General features: G+C 35.8%; 3 protein-coding genes across 3 annotated transcripts in view; 1 reads left to right on the top strand and 2 right to left on the bottom strand.

Moving 5' to 3' along the window:
- LOC114155762 (gastrula zinc finger protein XlCGF8.2DB-like) overlaps window positions 1-21,082 on the bottom strand; it is a 723,567-nt gene that overhangs the window by 644,151 nt on the left and 58,334 nt on the right.
- Window positions 1-21,082, bottom strand: part of LOC114155785 (gastrula zinc finger protein XlCGF57.1-like) — a 338,725-nt gene that overhangs the window by 259,396 nt on the left and 58,247 nt on the right. The window lies entirely within an intron of this gene.
- Window positions 139-20,054, top strand: LOC114155802 (gastrula zinc finger protein XlCGF8.2DB-like). Its single transcript, XM_028035911.1, has 5 exons — window positions 139-321; window positions 1,736-4,598; window positions 12,890-12,932; window positions 17,584-18,465; window positions 19,138-20,054. The coding sequence occupies exons 2-5, from the start codon at window positions 4,578-4,580 to the stop codon at window positions 19,149-19,151; spliced, it is 960 nt and encodes a 319-aa protein (XP_027891712.1). The 5' UTR covers window positions 139-321; window positions 1,736-4,577; the 3' UTR covers window positions 19,152-20,054.

Genomic DNA, 21,082 nt, shown 5'->3' on the forward strand with positions numbered 1-21,082 from the left:
TTATACTCTTGTTCTTAGCTTCTTTTAGTCTGAACTGATGATTTTGTAAGTTATTGAAAATTTCTGTATAACTGAAATAATGTAATTTTTTAAATGCTTACAGTAACAATAAATACTTTTCGAAAGAAAAAAATCTGTGAGCTGAACATGTGAGTGTTTGCAGTAAAAATATCTCCAGTCTGGATTCAACACGAGGTTTTAAACGAGCTGCTGCTGAAGAAACATTCACAGAGTTTAAATAAATCTTCAAGTCTGAGGAGGAGATGGATGATCAGATACTGGTTTTTACCCGGACACCTCAAATCATCTTATATCGAATAGGTATGAAACACCCGCGATGGTAACTTTTTACCGATGAGATGCAGATTGTGGATATAAAGCTTTCATTTGGGAGCTTTATTAGCGGAGATTATGCAACGAAGCTAAAGTTTGTTTCCGGCCGGTTGTGGCTTCCACTTTAAAAACAGACTAAAGGGCGATTCCACCGATTGTTTTCAAGTTCAAAAATACTTTATTGAGCCCAAAGGAAGAATAAATGTTGTTGTAACTCATATTAATCCTAATTCTTAAGAGAGTTATTGTAGATTACAATGACTGTAAACTGCAATAGAGATTGTATTGGGAGGAAAGATCTCTTGTAGCTGTCTGTATTAGGTTAGGTTAGGTTAAACTTTATTAATCCCATAGGGAAATTAAGGTTATCTGTTGCTCACACATTAATTCACATCCACACAACATTAAAATCGTACATCTGGAGACATCCATAAAAGATACAAGAATATAATAAATAAATACATTACCACTAAAAGAAGTCTAGTAAAAGTGCTTAAATATGTTAAAATACTAGTTACCCCGTCTCCCTCCTCCCCCACAAATAGCAGCATTGTAAAGCCTAATGGCCCGTGGGACAAAGGAGTTTTTAATCCTCTCGGTTGAACAACCCAGTGAGAGGAACCTGTCACTGAAGGAGCTCCTCTGGTTGGAGAAAACAGTGTACAGAGGATGACTGGTGTTCTCCAAAATTAGACTGAGTTTAGACAGTGTCTTCTGTTCCACCACCGTCTCCACAGACTCCAGGCTCACACCGACCACGGAGCCAGCTCTGCAGATGAGGCGGTTCAGTCTCTGTATGTCTCCCTTCCTCGCATTGCCCCCCCAACAAACAGTTGCATAGAATATAACAGTAGACACAATGGACTTATAAAACATGTACAGGAGCTTAGTGCACACATTGAAGGAGGCCAATCTCCTCAAAAAGTACATCCTGCTCTGTGCTTTCTTGTACACATTATCTGTATTGGAGAACCAGTTCAGCTTATTGTCTAGTTGTAGGCCCAAGTATTTGTATGTGCTGACCACCTCCACCTCTATACCATCGATGGTAATAGGTTGAGGAGAGGGGGGCACCCTACGGAAGTCAAGAACCATCTCTTTTGTTTTTGAGATGTTCAGTTCGAGTTTATTCCTGTGGCACCATACCCCGAGAATTTGAAGAAGCCTTTGACTGAAGACACTCTGTTTTCCCAAGACAGTCTCATAAAGAGGATTGTCCTCTTTATGAGACTTGTCAGGATTATGAGGATGGTCAGGGTTGTCCATAATTTTCTTTTTATTGCTTTTACCATCTCCAGTCTGCTCTAATTGGTAAGCTTCAAAACTTAGACTCTTTAATCATAGACTGGATTGTTCTAGACTGAGATTTTGATGTTTCAGACCATTTTTATATGTTTTTCAGACCACCTACTGGATCGGCTTTGGAAAGAAGAGGTTTGCTCTGACCAGCAGCTCTGTAAACCTGAGACAGGTCCCAGTTTGGACCAGGAGGAACCAGAACCTCTGCAGCTGAAAGACAAGCAGCAAAAGCCAGAACATCCCTGGACTAAAGAGGAACCATTGGAGCTCTGCATAGGTGAACATAAAGAGCATCTTGAGCTGAAGCAGGAGACTGAAGATTCATTAATGTTGACTCCTAATCATGAAGAAAAGAACCACATTCAACCAGAACCAGTCAGTAACCAAGTGCTCTCTCAGATCTTTAAAAAAGATTCCTTTATTCCAAAGAAAAACTTGACTCAAGACTTGAAAAGTCACACAGGTGAGAAACGTTTTCCGTGTCGGACATGTGGAAAAAGTTTTTGTAAAAAAAGAGATTTAACAGATCACATGAGGATTCATTCAGGTGAGAGACCTTTCAAATGTTGGCTCTGTAGAAACAGTTTCACTACAAAAGTTGTTCTGGACTCTCATGTCAGAACCCACACAGGGGTGAAGCGATTTTCTTGTGCCATTTGTGGCAAAGGTTTTAGTCGAAATTATACTATGAATTATCACATGAGGCGCCACAAAAATGAAAGGCCTTTTCCCTGGAATACCTGTGAGAAAACGTACACATCAAAAGATCAATTGAGCGATAATACAGTTGAGAATCCCTTTTTGTGTGGGATCTGTGGAAAAGCTTTCCAAGAAAGCAATAGCTTAAGAACTCACCTGATGACTCACACAAAAGGGACACCGTTTCAGTGCAGAACATGTGGAAAAAGTTACAAAGAAAAAGTACATTTCACAATTCACATGAAAACTCATACAGATGGGAAGCTTTGTTCTTTCTGTGGAAAAACTTTCACAACCAAGTCTAATTTTGAAAGACACGTCAGAATTCACACTAGTGAGAAGCCTTTCTCTTGTACAATTTGTGGCAAAGGCTTTATTCAAAAAGAGCATTTGGCTTATCACATGACGCATCACACAGATGATAGGCCTTTTCCCTGTGATATCTGTGAAAAATCTTTTAAAAGAAAGGATGCATTGAAAAGACACATGAGAATTCACACAGGTGAGAAACCCTTTTTGTGCAAGTCCTGTGGAAGAGCATTCATCCACCATAACAGCTTTAAAGCTCATTTACTAACTCACAAATGAGAACCCTTTACATTGTGTGATGTGTGGATAAGGTTATGAGAAAAACATATTGATGCTTGGCATGAGGCACAAATGCTTAGGGGCATTTGTCAGAATGTTTCTCTTTATTTGGTGGTAGAAAATGAAGTCAAAGACAACAGATTTTAGGTGATATTAAAATCCAAGTATAAAGGATAATAAATGAATGAATAATAAAGAAGTATGACTCATGCCATGGTGTCCTGTTAATGCAGTACTTGTTTCTGTGCAGTTTTCACATGCTATCTCAACCAGATTTTATCACAAAGCTCTATTTAGCACCAAGCTAACTGTCATAACAAAACCATGACAATCTTGATCATAAACAATGGTGTCAGGACTTTTCATTTTGATGACATTGACTTGCTTTTAATTGTTAGCAAGTCGCTCACTCCTACAGGTTATCAACTGTGTTTTGTATTTATTCTTTTAAGAAATGCAGTAGTTTTTGTGCTAATGTTAATGTATGAAATGCACAAAAGTGACAGGAAAAACTGTAAAACTAAAAATCCTCAGGCTTCTCACTAGTTTATAAGTTATTTTAGACTAATAGACTGCTTTTCAAAATTAAACATCTTTGTCAGATGACAGAATTAAGATTGCAGATAGATACAATAGTAAAAGTGTATGTAAAACTTGATGCATTTGACTGCTTTGTTAATATCTACATTGATTTAAAATAATAAAATTAAAGAAGAAACATTTTTGTTTAATATATTTCCAGAAAATAAAGCAGAGTTAAGCTACAGGTACCATCAATTTTGTCCAGACCTGTTTCATTAATTAGTTTTTTCAAATGATTCTGTTGATCCACAATTCAAAAGCAATATCTAGTTTTCATTTATTCATTTTCAATAAATTTTTATTTATCATTTCTGTTGTCCATTTCAACTTATTTCAGCTTTCCAGTTATAAACAGAAGGTAGATAACCAAGAATGTTATCTACAATTAATTTATGAAACAGATGATTTTTGTTACTGGATGTGAGAGAAATAAAATCTGGGTTAAGAAAAAGTTGAAACCAGAAGTTTACATACACTAAGTAAAAACAAAACGTTTCTTGTCATTGAAGTTAAATAAAACCTAACTTCTCTTGTTTTAGGTCAGAATTATCAAACAAATTTGAGTACTGTGGAGATGAGGGGACAATATATCATCTTATATAACACTGTTAGAAACAAAGAATTGATCTAAACAGAATTATAATAAAACGTATTTACTTTAAAATGATTCAAAACGTTTTCTGGCAATATTTGATTATCTTCGATCAAAGTGACGTTGCTGTTCACCCTCCAGACCATTCGGTGGCTCTAATTATCTCATTCGTTGTTTCTCAACCGCCAATAAATACCGAGAAGAAGAAGAATGTTGCTGTACACTCTTGTAAGGTAGATGGCGATATTCACTTTGAAATCCGCTATAATATAAAAGAAGAAGAAGAAGAATGTGTTGCTAGTAGCGTTAGCTTCTCTTCTACTTGAAGTCATTGTGGAGAGTCTGATCATCTGTTGGCTGAATATGTGAGTGTTTGCAGTAAACATGTCTTCAGTGCAGCTTCAATGAAAGATTATCAACGAGCAGTTAACTCCTGCTGAAGAAAGATTCAGAGTTTAAAGGGATATTCAAGACCGAGAAAGAGATGGATGATCAGCGCAGACTGCTGGATTTCACTAGGACACCGAAAAGGTACGAAACACCTGCGATTGTAATGTTTTACTGAAGAGGAAGGACGCATACTGTACGCATAAGAACTTAAATTGGAAACAGTTACAAGGATGCAGTATTCTCGTTTCCTGTCCGCTTTCAAAATAAAAGCATTTTGAAAGGTTTGCCAATTTGCATTATCATTTTTCCATCTAAAACAGCAGTATTTATAAACACGTAAAGTCTTATTGGTTGTTCGGGACAGGTTTCCTCATTTCCCAACTGTTTTTCCATGTAAAATCTTAGATTTTAAACATTCATTCATAAATTGGAGCCTTAATACTCCGGCCAGCTCTCACTCCAGGGAGAACGGGCTCCAGTTTTTGGGAGCTTTGGCGACACCTAGTGACTATCCTGCAGAGCTGTTGTCAAAATTATGTACAAAGACACACTGGATATTTTTTTCACGTGTCCATATTAAATAAGGTGGGAGGTAAATATTTTAAAAACACAAATTATTATGGAGAATTATTGATATTGACTCATATGAAATACTTATATTGTAATTTTTTCCCCAGCTCTCATTATTTAACATAGGATGCCCTCGAGGACAGGATTCTATGTGTTAATTTGATAACTGTGTTTTATTTCATATAAATAAAATCATTAAGATATGTTTTATTTTACTTCTTTGTCCTCTCAGACCTCAAACAGGAACATGTTTGGAAGGAGGAGGCGCTCGCCGACCAGCGGAGGAACTCTAGTTTTGACGAAAGTGAGCTGGAACATTTTCAGATAAAGGAAGAAGAGAAGGAAGCCTGTATTAGTCAGGATGAAGAGGAGCTTGGGCAGAAGCAGGAGACTGAAACCTTAATGGTGACTCCGACTCATGAAGAATTTCACACTGAGTCAGAAGCAAACTGGAACCAACTCAACGTTCCTCCTGAAACTGAGAATGAGGATCAGGAAAAAAGCAATCCCAAAGTCTCAGAAGTAATGATGAATGAAGAGCAAATACATTGGAAAACTAGACACCATAATGACACAAGAAGTTCACCAGAAATAGGGCGCACAGAAACTCATAGCGATGAGAAACTTTACTTTTGTGAAATGTGTGATAAAGGTTTTTCTTTAAATAAAAACTTGATCGCGCACCTGAGAATTCACACAGTGGAGAGGCCTTTCTCATGTAAAACCTGTGGCAAATGTTTCACCAAAAAATCCAATTTAACTCGCCTCTTAAAAGCTCACACAGGCGAGAAGCCTTTTTCATGTGATGCACGTAAAAAGACATTCAGTCTAAAATGAGATCTGGTCAAACACATGAGAATTCACACGGGTGAGAAGCCTTTCCTGTGCATGACCTGTGGAAAACGTTTCAGGTTGAAATTTATTTTAACTGAACACACAAGAACTCACACGGGTGAGAGGCCTTTTCCTTGTGACACATGTAAAAAGACATTCAGCCTTAAAAGAAATATGGTGAAACACATGAGGAACCGTGGAAAACATCTTAAATCTACAGGTTGTTTTGATTCAAGTTGGATAATGAGATGAGATCGCTTTGTCTGGCTGAACATGTCACAAACATTTTAAGTCTTTTTGCCTACCAATGTTGAAAATATTGGAGATTAGTGAGGTTATTCCTGCTAGTATTACAGATTGACAATTTAACCTAAATTAAGAGATTATGTTTGCTGTGTCAATGCATTCTTATTTAATATGTGTCATTTGAAGGGGCAGTATTATATAAAATCAACTTAGAGCTTTAGATCATATTATGTTAGTCCGTCATCAAAAACATATTTGGAGTGTTGCCTTGATTTTTTATTTTTTTTTTTTATGTTTGAGAAATTGCCCACTCAGCTCCTTCAGACTAGCCAGCAACAATTAGCAAGCGCCTGGTGGAACTGTGCATTTGCTGAGGTCATTACATGACTACTTTTCAGTAAAACGCTGGTAAAAACATTGTTAAAGTGTTAATAGAGGCGTTGTGATGTGTCGACATCCTGAAGGCAGAGTTTCAGTTTTTAAAGAGACAGAAGACTTTAAATTGTGATGTCAAATCTCTTTTAAATCATATCTGATACATGCAGCGATCAAGCAACTGAAGACAACAGTTGCTTGATTGTGATATAAAATGACACTCTGTGTCCATTCAAAAGATTTGTTATAAAAAAAATAGACTTTTAGTGTAATTTGCTCACTAGCTGATAAAATGCTTTGATTCATTAAAAATAAAATGAAGTGAATTCTACCAACCAATTTTCACGTTTTTTCTTCATGTTTCTATGTTTAATACTTGTCTTATAACGTTTGTCTTTGAGAGAATAATCTTGTGCAACATTTAACTATTATTTTTAATAATAGTGTTAACGGGGCCCGCGGATGGATTGTAAAGGTGCAGGATAATAACCACTCCAGGAGGGAATAATGTTAATCCTTCTTTAATGAAGATAACCGAATAGGAGTACAGCTGGGTGGTTTAGGTGCTCTAACGCCGATGCAGGCGAACTTTATACGTCCACACCAGAGTCAGCGAGCGTCCCACAGAAAAAACAGTCCCACCACCAAAACATTCCCCTGGAACACACACCCACTGCATGCAGAGTTCCGTTAACGAGATAAATGCACAGTAACGCACCTAAACTCAGATCGACCTAGCAAGCATGGAAAATAGTGCTGGCATAAGCAGAAACATACAAGTACTACAATAGTTAATATATACCGTTTTTATATACCGTTTTCCATCTTTAGTTGGAAAAAACAACAATAACATTAGAATAAAAGTAATATTTGAATGCTTTATATGGACCAATTACGAAATTGTTTTCTAATTTTTATGGGGGGTTTAATCTATATGAAGAAAAAGTTAAGAAATGTATTAGATTTTCTCCTTATATTTTGTTATCTTCTGCTTTCATCCACTAGGGGGTGGTAGTGTGTTCACTCTCTGGAGAAAAAAACAAACGCCAGTAGAAGAAGAGGCGGCGGATGTAAACGGATTGCTGTCCGATCGCAGAGCTGAGTCCACCGGGAGAGCAGGTGGAAGGAGTCACGAGTAGCTCGGCAGTTGGCATAAACTGGTTTGTGACTGGATTAGGATGACAACTAAGGCAGATGGAGGTGGTGAGGATGATGATATGGATTTTGACGACTGGACTCCGGTAGGAAGAGGAAGAGGTAAAGAGAAAGTTTTGAAAGAGGATAGAGTAATTGGTAGCCAGAATAGTAAGTAACTTTGGAAGAGTGCAGCTCAGATGAGGAAAATAGAGCCGTTAGGAAGAAAGTAACAAACGAAGAATTTAAGGTAATTCTTAAATTTAGGAAGGAAGATATGAATATTAACTTAAGTCCGATACAAGTTTCAAGAGAAATAAAAAAGAAACTAGGAGAGGTAGAGTTTGTTAAAACATTACGAGATGGAAACATGTTGATAAAATGCAAATCTGAAGACCAAAAGAATAAATGCTTGAAGATTGACAACATTTGCAAAAAAGTAGTTGGTGAGAAATTAATTGTTGGAGAAAATAGAGTATCACGTGGTGTTATCACTGGCATACCGCTGGAGGAGGATTTAGAAAGACTCAAAAAGAATATACAGGGGGGAGAAGTCCGAAGATTGAAAAGATTGTTGAAGCATGTGAATGGAGAACAAATGGAGAGTCTATCGATTCTTTTGGAGTTCCAAGGAGAAGTCCTTCCTGATGAGGTTAAAATTGGATTCATGAGTTTTCCTGTGAGACCATATGTCCCTCCCCCTTTGCGCTGTTTTAAATGCCAAAGGTATGGTCATATTGCAGCAGTGTGTAAAGGGAAGCAAAGATGTGCCAAATGTGGAGGAGATCATCGATATGATGAATGTGGAGTGGATGTACAAATGAAATGCTGTAACTGTGGTGGTCAGCATAATGTAGCGTATGGAGGTTGTGAGGCAAGGAAAAAGGCAGCAGAAATTCAACAGCTGAGAACAATTAAAAATATCACTTATGCAGAGGCAGCGAAAAGTATTCAAGAGAAAAGAGCGGTTCAGAAAAATCAACAAGTAATGTCTAGCATTAGGGCTGAGCCCAGTCAGATTTCACAATCTGGAATGGAAATCACAATGGATAAATTAATATTATTCATGGCATATGTAATCAACTGTACTGATCAAGTAAAACAGAAAAATTATAGTGAAAGGTGCAGAAAAATTTTTAGATGTGAAGGATTTATCTTGGGAACTAATAAATAAAAGGCTTGAAATGGATGGAAAACAAGGTGGAGGAAGACTGTAATGATTATCTTACAATGGAATGCAAGAAGTCTAATAGCAAATGGTCAAGAATTTAAAGGTTATATAAACTGTTTGGAAATTAAACCAGATATTATTTGTGTTCAGGAAACATGGCTTAAACCTGTGCTAGACTTTGTGATAGCAGGATATGATAGCATTAGAAGGGACAGGGAGCAAGAAAGTGGAGGAGGTTGTGTAATATTTGTTAAGCAAGGGATTCAGTATAGGTTTGTAGATAAAGGATCATCTTTAGAATGGATATCTGTGGAAATCTGGATTAATAAAGAAAATATTAGAATATTAAATTTTTATAATCCATGTAAAAAACTGAATTTAGATCAAATGGAGGATATGTTTAAAAATCTAGGTAGAAATCTAATTTGTTGTGGAGATTTTAATGCCTATAGCACTGTGTGGGGTCATAAAAATGATGCAAATGGAGAAGTGGTAGAACAAATAATGGATAAGAAACAATTGGTTTGTATTAATGATGGAGAAGGGACAAGAATTGATGTTAGAAATGGAAATGAATCAGCACTAGATCTAACTCTAGTATCAGTGAATTTTGCCGGGATTAGTAATTGGAAAGTTTTAAAAGACTCAACATTAGGAAGTGATCATTATCCTATAGTGATTGAAATCGGTTTAGAAATAGGGAAAGTTGATAATAGAAATATAGAAAGATGGATATTTAGAAATGTTGATTGGGAAAAGTATAAAATAATAAGTGATGAAAAACTGCTAAAGGTTAATTTAGATTTGTATATATATAGTGTAAACTCTTCTATTTGTGAAGCTATTTCAGGAGCAGCACATGGAACAATTCAAAGGAAAAAAGGAAAGTATAAGAAAAAAATAGTACCATGGTGGACAAAGGAATGTGATTTGGCAATTAAATCTAGAAATAAAGCCTTTAGGTTGTTAAAGAGAAATCAGAATTTTGAGAATTTGCTGGGATATAAAAAGTCACAAGCTCTGGTTAAAAGAACGGTAAAAAGCGCTAAAAAGGTGTATTGGGGAAATTTCTGTAATTCAGTAGGAAGGGAAACAAAGATTTCAAAAATTTGGGGAATGATTAAACGAATGAATGGAATTAGAAGTGAATATGGATATCCAGTTCTTAAGAATGGAGATGAAATGGCTTTAAATGAGGAGGAGGAGAAGGCAAATATGATGGCTAGGAAATTTGTTGAAATTCATAGTAGCAATAATTTAAATACAGAAGAAATAAGGAAAAGAGTTTCTATTATTAGGGAAAATATTAACCTGTTAGAAGTAGATACAGAATATAATGATCTATTGAATAATTCCTTTTCATTATTTGAATTAAACAACGCTTTAAGGAAAACAAAAAATTCTTCTCCAGGAAAAGACAATATTTCTTATGTTATGATTAAAAAACTTAGTATTTCATCTAAAAAGATATTATTAGATTTCTTTAATAAGATATGGGAAGGGGGTTATTTACCTGTGGCATGGAAGGAAGCAATTATAGTTCCAATCTTAAAGCCAGGGAAAGAGAAGTCAAATCCTACAAGTTATAGACCTATTGCGTTAACTTCACATATATGTAAAATAATGGAAAGAATGATAAATGAAAGACTGAGTTATTTTGTGGAGAAGAAGGGGTATTTGTCAAAATTTCAAAGTGGATTTAGGAAAGGTAGAAGTACTATGGACCCTGTTTTGTGTTTAGAACATGAAATCAGAAAAGGGCAAGTTAATAAGGAGAGTGTGGTGGCAGTTTTCTTTGACATAGAGAAAGCCTATGATATGATGTGGAAAGAAGGGTTTTTAATTAAATTAAGGAAAATGGGGGTTAGAGGGTCAATGTTTAATTGGATAAAAGATTTTTTACATAATAGATCTATACAAGTAAGAATAGGTCAACAGTTGTCAGAAAAATATTTTGTGGAAAATGGAACTCCTCAAGGAAGTATTGTGAGTCCTTTGTTTTTCTCTATTATGATTAATGATATGTTTGACAATTTGGAGAGTGGTATGGGTTGTTCATTATTTGCTGATGATGGAGCAATTTGGAAGAGAGGTAAGAACTTGAAATTTATAGTTAAGAAATTACAAGAAGCAATATATAGTATAGAAGAGTGGTCATATAATTGCGGTTTTAAAATTTCAATAGATAAAACAAAGACCTTATTTTTCACTAGAAAGAAAGTATCTAATGATCTAAAATTGTATTTGTATAAACATGATTTAGAAAGAGTAAATGAGTTTAAATTTTTGGGTTTGTGGATGGATGACAAACTCACTTGGAGTAGACATATTCAAAAAGTAGTGGATAAGTGTAAGAGAGTTTTAAATGTTATGAGGTGTTTGGTGGGAAGAGAGTGGGGCGCTGAGAGGAAAGCATTGAAAACAATATATACGGGTTTAATAAGATCTGTATTAGATTATGGTAGCCTGGCCTTTGGATCAGCATCAGAAACACTACTTAAAAAATTAGACATTATTCAGTATCAAGCCTTGAGGTTGTGTACAGGAGCCATCAGAACAACTCCGATCTCAGCTTTGTTAGTTGAAATGGGGGAAATACCACTTTACCTCAGAAGATTACAGTTAAGATTATCTTACTGGAGTTATTTAAAGGGTCAGTATGAAAACCATCCATGTCAAGAAATTTTAAAACCTAGCTGGGAAAAGGGGAAAAAGACTTTAAAATCCTTTGGTTGGGAGATAGAGAGTGACGTGAAAGATTTTGATTTATCATCTATAAAAATGAGTGAAACAGTTCCACTATCACCGGTTCATCCATCTCTGTTTCATGAAATCATTGTGGATTTATCTTTGTTGGAGAAGAGGAAAAAAGGAAATATTTCAGAATCATACTCAGTGCAATCATATATACAAAATAAATACTTTGATTATGTTCAAGTGTTTACAGATGCGTCTAAAAGTTTAAGTAGCAACAATGGGGTGTCGTTTATCGTTCCAGGATTTAATATTAAAACATATAAGAGGATTTCTGATGGCGTTTCAGTGTTTACAGGGGAGATGATGGGAATAATTCTGGCATTAGGATGGATTGAAGAGGTTCATCCTCTGAGAAGTTTAATTTGTTCTGATTCAAGTTCATCGTTATATTCAATTAAACATAATCAGTCTAATAGTAGGCCAGACCTTTTATTTGAGATTCAGTTAATACTTTATAGAATTCAGGCCATGGGATTAATTGTCATTTTTACATGGATTCCATCGCATATAGGAATAAAAGGAAATGAGTTGGCAGACAATTATGCAAAACAAGCTTCAAAAAATAGTTGCATTGAGATACTGATTCCTTTTAAAGTAAAGAGGAAATAAAATCTATTATAAAACAAAAGGTTAAGGGAAGATGGCAGAAGCAGTGGGAAGAAGAAAGAACTGGTAGATGGCTTTATAGTATTCAAAGGACAGTTGGTGCAATGAGGGCAACAGGAAGAAGTAGAAAAGAAGAAAACATTATATCCAGATTACGGTTTGGTCATACAGGTTTAAACAGTACACTATTTAAAATGGGGAAACATCCATCAGGTAATTGTGATCTTTGTTTTCAAGAAGAGACAGTAGAACATGTTTTATTGTTATGTCCAAAGTACTCCGAGGAGAGAAGGAAATTAGAATATAGGCTTCTAAAGAATAAGTTACAGTTTAAAATACCAGATATTTTGGGATATTCCTCTTCCTCTGAATATTTATGTTATTTCATAAAATTTCTTAAGAAAACTAAACTAATAGCAAGGATTTAATGTTTTTTTGTTGTTTTTTTTAAGTTGCGTCCTGATCCACACTCCATACCAGTAGGTGGCGGTAATGCACACCATTAAGTTGCTTGCCAACCGCCATTAAAAACAAAAAGAAGAAGAAGAAGAAGAAGACAAAGAAAATGGCGCATGGTCTGTTTGGTTGAATGTTCGACTGTTTCTCTAAACGAGTTTATCAACGAGCCGTTAACTGCTGCTGAAGAAACATTCACAGAGTTTAAAGAAATCATCGTCAAGTCGGAGGAAGAGATGGATGATCATCGCAGACTGCTGGATTTCTCCCGGAGGCCCCAGATAATCTTACACCGAATAGGTAGGAACCACCAGCGTTTGGATGCAGGTTAAGGTCTAAATGTCTGCACCTTTCTGTATGAGGATCATTTTAGTAAATGTTCTTTTCCCGTATAAATGTTTTGTTAACCGGTAAATGAACGCAGGAATCACAATTACGCTGTGAAAATGGCTTATTGATGTAGAAATAAAATGACCTTTTATGGCTTTTCCTCCTGTAACTACACGAAGCTGAAGTTGGTTTCCGATTCCACCTAATTTTTCACTTCCTTTCGCATCTTTAATAGACTCTGGTTTAAAAACTGCAAGAACTACACTCTTCAAAACCTGGACTGGATTATTCTGCTCTAATAGCAGAATATTTAAATCCATGTTTGGGATTTGTGAAACTTTTTTCTGATTTGTGAAACTTTTTTCTGATTTGTGAAACTTTTTTCTGATTTGTGAAACTTTTTTCTGATTTGTGAAACTTTTATCTGATTTGTGAAACTTTACGTAACAGACGGCTGCAGAAGATCTTTCCTTCCAACAACCATCTCCATCTACAATAACTCTTGGAAGAATTCATGAGTAACACCAACATTTAATTTCCCATTAGGATTAATTAAGTGGTTTTGAATTAGAATTGAATTGGAATTTTAAAAAACTGCATGGAACAAGTGTGAATAGTAATCTAAACTTTAGTGAAGTTTCACAAATCCCAAACATAAATTAAAATATTCTGCTATTAGAGAAGAATAATCTAGTCCAAGTTTTAAATACGTAGTTGTTGTAGTTTTGGCATTAGAGCAGTTTTAATATGAGCTGGATGCAAAGATGGGTAAAAATGGCATTTTATTGAAGTTCCACAAATCGGATAAAAGTTTCACAAATCACAAACATGGTTTTAAATATTCTGCTGTTAGTTGAAAATAATCTTGTCCAGGTTTCAAGAGTTTAGGTGTTATGCTAGTTTGGGAATTTGAGCAGTTATACTATAACAGAGATTAAAAAGTGGTGAAATCAACCTTTATTGAAGTTTCACAAATCAGAAACATGGTTATAAATATTCTGCTGTGAGAGCAGATTAACCCAGTCCAGGTCAGAAGAGTCTAGCTGTTGTAGTTTTTAAACTAGAGTCGATTAAAGATGTGGAAGGTAGTGAGAAATTAAGTGGACTCGCCCTTTAGCCATTTCCTGAATCAGAAGCTGAAATCGGAAACCAACTTCAGCTTCGTCCAATGATCTCAGGTAATTACTAATTGGAACGTGCATATATAAGCTAGTAAAGCCTTGCAAAGCAAACAGCATGAAACAATAATAGAGGTGTTATTATCTGTCAAACTAAACCTCATATAAAAGTCCAATCAACAAGCCACTGCTGCATTGAGGTGATGTTTCATACGTAGGTGTAACACATGAGAAAACCCGGATCGTGACAGACGACGTGGAGTTTCAAATAATATCAAGTGGCCTAGGCTCTCCCTATTAAAAGTACCCAGGCAAGTCTGGCTTAAAATTATGAAACAGAAGTAGTATACAAAATATATTTTATTTATACATACTTTTATAATATTAAAAATAGACTTTATTATTCTAATTTATAACCCAATGAAGCACAGCAACCCAGAACAAACACTAGGAGCAGTCTGAGACTTAAAACAACTGCAAACCAAATTAGTAGCACACACCACACACTACAGGATGATCGGTTACGAAATCGCAAGCGACAATCTTAGAGAACGATCAACGTTCTAAAATTGTCGTATGGAGAGGGGGGGGGGATTGTGTAGTGTGAACTATTGCATCAGGTAGTCGATGTGCCCATCTTCTCTATTTAAATCTAATTATTACTATAGGGCAACATGATATACAGACTTCATAATCTGCACTCTTTTGGTTGAATGCAGTATTTATTTCCACTTTGGCTTTATGTTGTTTAATTTTTGTTCAAGTAGATTTTTTATTAATGGAGACTGAGAATCCATTTTATTTATGGTTTTGGTTGTTTTGTTTTGTTCATCAGTTCCAGTGTTTAGTGTTCTTTTGAAAATAAAGTGTATCTATCTTTGGCAGAAAATCGCATGCATTATTACGTCATTTCCATTAAATCAGTGTAAAATGGTCTTCAAACAATATTATCGTTTATCGCAATAATTTTTGAGACGATTAATCGTTCAGCAAAATTTGTTATCGTGACAGGCCTAGTAGCAACAATATAAAAAGCGACACTGACGTTACACAGAACCAGCCATAAGTGACACATCAAAAATCCATTTATCCTACCAGCAGCACATATATTGATGATCCTGCGGCGCCAGCGCTCATCCGACAGACATCCAACTGCACACAACAACACTCATAGCTTGGCTGCCACACCCGGTGCCTATCTGCACTAATAAGCCCGACAATCCTGTGAACCGGAAGTGAAGGTGGGGAAAAGCATAGACATAATATAATGAGTAGACCCCGCATGGCTGCTCTGGCGTAGGAAATACGGGGGCCATCTTGGAGCGGTCGTCCCTCCTACTTGGCTAAACCAAAACAGCAGAAGATGCCTCAGCACTGCCAGATATTTGTGTTCAGATCGACAGACTAATGACGCGAGATCTCGGGGGATAACGTTTCACAAGTAAGATGGACATATTACAGTTTATATTTTGTGATTAGAATATTACTATACTGTATTTATGTCCACTGACAAAACAACAGCTAATATTAGCTATCAGCTTAGTGTAATACCGGGGTTCAGCCCCGCTATGAAGGCTAACCGAGATTTTGTAAATCTTAAGTTTTAATATTCCCTAACATTGATTTAGATTATTCCACACAAGGTGGCAAAGACTCTTATTTATATGAAATTCTTTCACTCTGTCTAAAGTAAAATAGCTCCTGTTTTTGTTTTGAAGGTTTCATAAAGACCATGTGAGGAAGAAGTGGGGAATGTCTTTAAGGAGAGACGGATTCACTGCACTGATGAATCTCAGCTGCTGAATCTCTCTTAAGCTCCTCCTCAGCTGGAAAACATGAATAAAACCTATATAGATATTATGTATATACGCATGTCCATATAAATATGTGTAGTTTAATGCATATTATTCAGCATTAATAATTATTTAAGCATCTTTATTTCTCTCTGATTGTATTATTTTGTGTTTGTATATTTATATAAATATGTATTGATATTACTAAATAACATATTTAAAAAATTATGACTGGTTGTGTGCTTTGTAAAATAATCATAATACAGAAATATCAACACATTCTATTCTGACTCTATTCTGTTTTCCCCACTAAGAATAGTTAAATATGCTCAACCTTATATCAGTCATTCAAAAATACTTTAAAAATAATTTCCTTGTAAATGTTGCTAACCTTTTAATAAGGTTTACAGAAAAATTGGTAAATATCTGTTTAGTATTTAGCGAGTTATGATTGATAAATGCGCTGATACGTCATTGAGTCTGTTAAACATAAAGCTGAGTGGAACGGTCGACCGCTCCAAGATGGCCGCCTTAAATCTCTTCAGTAACAATAGGCAAGAGCGGTCCATGAGGCGTTTATTTATAGTCTATGGGGAAAAAGTGCACAATGACGTATGAGCAAGGTGCATTCATGGGCCCAATATGGGTGGGAATTTACAGCTACTTCATGTAAACACATTTTTCAACTAATACACCAAACAGTTACATAAATAAAAGAAGTTCAATGTCCAAAAAACTTGAAAATTGCTTTTTCCCGTTTGACAAGCAAATAACAAAGATCAAACTTTTCATTAGTGATGTGTTGAGTAATGAAGCGGGTAAGACAGAGAACTCACCTAAACCTGAGCAGTTAGTTTTTATTTTTTAGTAATAAATCGTCCCTGGTGACATAGCGAGTAACAAGCCAATCACAACTCTCTCTTTTCTATTTGTTTCTAGTTTTCTTTTGGATCCAGCCATTGTTTCATACAACCAGATTAATCAGTATTTGTGTATCAGAATCACAAACATTTTAAACTTGTTTATTCATTGTAAAGCTTCATGTTGTTTTCACGTTGCCTATTTTACATATATTGTCCAGTTGATGTCACAGTAGAGCAAATGAAGCACCGCGGTGCATCGGCTCATGAGTCGAATGATTGGATGGAGTTCCTCAGGGCTTCATGAAGCTGCATCTCACCATCACTACTTTTCATTGTTTCCTCTCCTGCTCTGGTCAAAACCCACAGGCCCAACCCAGTGCTTGCTGGTCCTATACCAGTCCCTATACTTACAGAAAATGGACCCACAGTTCTTAATGTCTAACTTACAAAAGTAAATAACAAAGGAACAAAAACTAAACAGCTATTAACCTACAAATAAACTCATGTTTATAAATAAACCATAAAGATATAAAGTGAACTAAAGTAAAATTTCAATATAATTCAAAGTAATAAAAATAAATAGTATCTTGAAATAATACAATTTGCAGGTAAATATTAACAATAATCCCTACTACAATTAATTTTGCAATAAAATATTTTTTTTCATATCCGTTAATTTGAGAATTCCCCAAATGTCAGCTGGATATATCGACTGATCTGTATCTCTGTCTACGCTCTTGAATTATCAATTGTTTTTTTAAATTTATTTCTGTCTTGAAAGATGAACAATTACTCGTATTTATTTCAGAAAAGGTAGCAATTACTCTTTCTCTGTTTTCTTCTCCAGATTCCCTGAAGTGTAACGTTTATAACCTGGAGAGGAGATCCACTCCGGACCAGGAGGAGTTAGAACCTCTGCAGGTGAAACAAGAACAGGAAGTGCCTGAAAATCATCAGATAAAAGTGGAAGAGAAAGAAGTTTACTGCAGTCAGGGTGAAGAACAGATTGAATTAAAACAGGAGACTGATACCTGCATGTTGGTTCCTGTTGATGAGCAAACAGACCACAGTGAATCAGAACCAAACAGGAACCAAGTCATCTTCCAGGAAGCTGCTGAAGCTGAGAACCAAAATCAGGAAAGAAGAAAACCTTTCTCATGTGACATCTGTAAGAAGCGTTTGACTTCAAAATCTGTTTTTGATGCTCACATGAGAACTCATACGGGTCAAAAGCCGTTTTCATGTGTGAACTGTGGAAAATGTTTTAGTCAAAAACAGCATTTAACTCGGCACATGATGATTCACACTGGTGAAAAGCCGTTTTCATGTGTGAACTGTGGAAAAAGTTTTAGTGAAAAACGGAATTTAACTAAGCATATGATGATTCACACTGGTGAAAAGCCGTTTTCCTGTGTGAACTGTGGAAAAAGTTTTAGTGAAAAACAGAATTTAACTAAGCACATGATGACTCACACTGGTGAAAAGCCGTATTCATGTGTGAATTGTGGAAAAGGTTTTAGTCGAAAACTTAGTTTAACTGAGCACATGATGATTCACACTGGTGAAAAGCCGTTTTCATGTGTGAACTGTGGAAAAAGTTTTAGTCAAAAACAGAATTTAACTCAGCACATGAAGACTCACACTGGTGAAAAGCCGTTTTCATGTGTGAATTGTGGAAAAAGTTTTAGTCTAAAACAGCATTTAACTCAGCACATGATGATTCACACTGGTGAAAAGCCGTTTTCATGTGTGAACTGTGGAAAAGGTTTTAGTCAAAAACGGAATTTAACTAAGCATATGATGATTCACACTGGTGAAAAGCCGTTTTCATGTGTGAACTGTGGAAAACGTTTTAGTCAAAAACAGGTTTTAACTCAGCACATGATGATTCATACTGGTGAAAAGCCGTTTTCATGTGTGAACTGTGGAAAAGGTTTTAGTCAAAAACAGAATTTAACTCAGCACATGATGATTCACACTGGTGAAAAGCCGTTTTCATGTGTGAACTGTGGAAAACGTTTTAGTCAAAAACAGGTTTTATCTCAGCACATGATGATTCACACTGGTGAAAAGCCGTTTTCATGTGTGAACTGTGGAAAAAGTTTTAGTCAAAAACAGCATTTAACTCAGCACATGATGATTCACACTGGTGAAAAGCCGTTTTCATGTGTGAACTGTGGAAAACGTTTTAGTCAAAAACAGGAGTTAACTCGGCACATGATGATTCACACTGGTGAAAAGCCGTTTTCATGTGTGAACTGTGGAAAACGTTTTAGTCAAAAACAGGAGTTAACTCGGCACATGATTATTCACACTGGTGAAAAACCATTTTCATGTGTGACCTGTGGAGAAAGTTTTCGTCACAAGGTGAGTTTAATTCACCACTTGAGGCGTCACACAGTTGAAAAGCAGTAGAAGTATTTTCCATACATGTTCTATGTTGAGGTTCACTATAGAACTGATTTGGTTTAAAACTAGAATGAAAGACTGGAGGGGTTTCATGTCTATAAAGCTGAAAATTGTTGTATTTGTTAAATGTGATCATTTGGATACTTGTAGATGTGCAACCATGACACATTTTCCTTCAGAGATGCTTTCTTGTTCTTTTTGGTATATTCTGTATCAATAAACAATAATGATAAACTGTATGTTATTGTATTAACTTACTGTTTGTGTCAAACTGTATGTTGTGTGTGTACAACATGAAGAGCAGAGGGCTCAGCACACAGCCCTGAGGAGTGCCAATACTGATGCTGATAGATGAAGAGGCTTGAGGGCCCACTGACTATTTCATGCATTAACAGAGTCTGACTGGACATGGACTCCCTTCCAGAACATTCTCACATGATTGGACTTGAGGGATTGATTTGTATTATTCTGTACCATAGAGAGTGAGTGGGGTTTATTTTTGTAGTTTTTTAAATCAACAATAGAATGTACAGAATTGAGTATTTTCAAAACATCTGCAAAAAAAGTATTTGTGATAGTTTTGTCTTTAAAGTAAAATGAGTTTTCTTTCAAATTATTGTAACCAGTTTTACTCTACCTAATTAAAATCTTTTCAAATGAAAGAAAACTCATTTGTACTTTAAAGAAAATGCAAGATTCACCACAAACTAATTTTCATGCATTGATTGCACAAAGTACATGTGATTATTTTTAATACTTTGCTTTTTTTCTCTAGTTTTAGCTGTAATATTTTGCTCTTTTTTGCTGCATGCATTTATGTTGAAACAATTTTTATGTGTATTTATATATGTATTTTAGAAAGAAGTTAAAGTGTAACATTTCATTGAAGATTAAAAGTTTTGAGTTTTCTTTTAGTGTATGTTGTGCCTCATACTTGAACCCAGTAGATGGTGGTACTACAGCTAAACTGGTTGTAGCCACTGTGGTTCCTGTAACTGATGGGTTGCCGGTTCAAACTCCCCACATCCATCTCAGTTGTTGAGTCCTTGAGCAAGGCACCAAACCTGCCTTGCCTGCTGTTAGTCAAAGGTCCGATGGCGCCCATTGTGTAGCAGCTTCTGTCAGTCTGCCCTGCTCAAAAAGACAACCATACACAAGTTATTTCAAAAAGATGCATTACAGAAACTACTGCCGATCGATTTATTCAGGCTGTTCCTTCAACTGCTATACACTCCTGTACTTCTCTGAGTGATTTAACAGACAAGTTTATTTTTACAATTCAGAAGGTTATTGACACCATTGCTCCTGTTACTACAAAAGTAATCTCTGGGAAACGTAAACCACTGTAATGAAGGTCTTCATTACTGGTCAGGATAATACTTTAATTATGTGTAAATGATAATGAGACGGGTACAAATAGATTGAAGTATTTTATTGGGTGTTTTATGCAGGGCATCTCAGTGGGTATTGAGGGTGTCCTGGGGGGGAATAATATAAATGAAGTAGGTATGGTAATTATGAAATGTATTACAAATGTTTGTAGATTATGGCTTACCTCTGTCTGTTCCTCTGTAGGGTGTTCAGGCGAAAAGAGTCCCCGGGGGCCTGAACACCTGATAAAGATTCCGGAAGAGACCAAGTGCAGATGGAAGAGGGGGAACAAAGCCTGCGGCATTTTAGAAGTGATGAATAAATTAATATTTATATGAGGGTAGTTTTAGATAGCAAATGAGTATGTAACCATGAAGAATGTTTGTTATTTATGTGTTGAAGATTGGTTGTTTTGTTAAGTTGTTTGGTGTATATGTGGTTTGTTCTAACCTGTCTTTTGAGAAGTGTGTTAATTGGTGCCGCCCAGGATTACAAAGCCTGCATGTTGGCCACATGATAGGCGTAATAGGTGCGGGTGCTGCGACACCTCATGACCATGTAAGCAG

Source organism: Xiphophorus couchianus, chromosome 13 (assembly GCF_001444195.1).
Source record: "Xiphophorus couchianus chromosome 13, X_couchianus-1.0, whole genome shotgun sequence".
NCBI lineage: Eukaryota > Metazoa > Chordata > Actinopteri > Cyprinodontiformes > Poeciliidae > Xiphophorus > Xiphophorus couchianus.

What these genes read in the sequence shown, in the direction of transcription:
- LOC114155802 (XM_028035911.1), top strand. Translation starts at nt 4,578, where the DNA reads ATGGATGATCAGCGCAGACTG. An exon ending in TGGATGATCAGCGCAGACTG is followed by an intron (nt 4,599 to 12,889) that starts CTGGATTTCACT and finishes CATCGCAGACTG; the next exon opens with CTGGATTTCTCCCGGAGGCC. An exon ending in GATAATCTTACACCGAATAG is followed by an intron (nt 12,933 to 17,583) that starts GTAGGAACCACC and finishes TTTCTTCTCCAG; the next exon opens with ATTCCCTGAAGTGTAACGTT.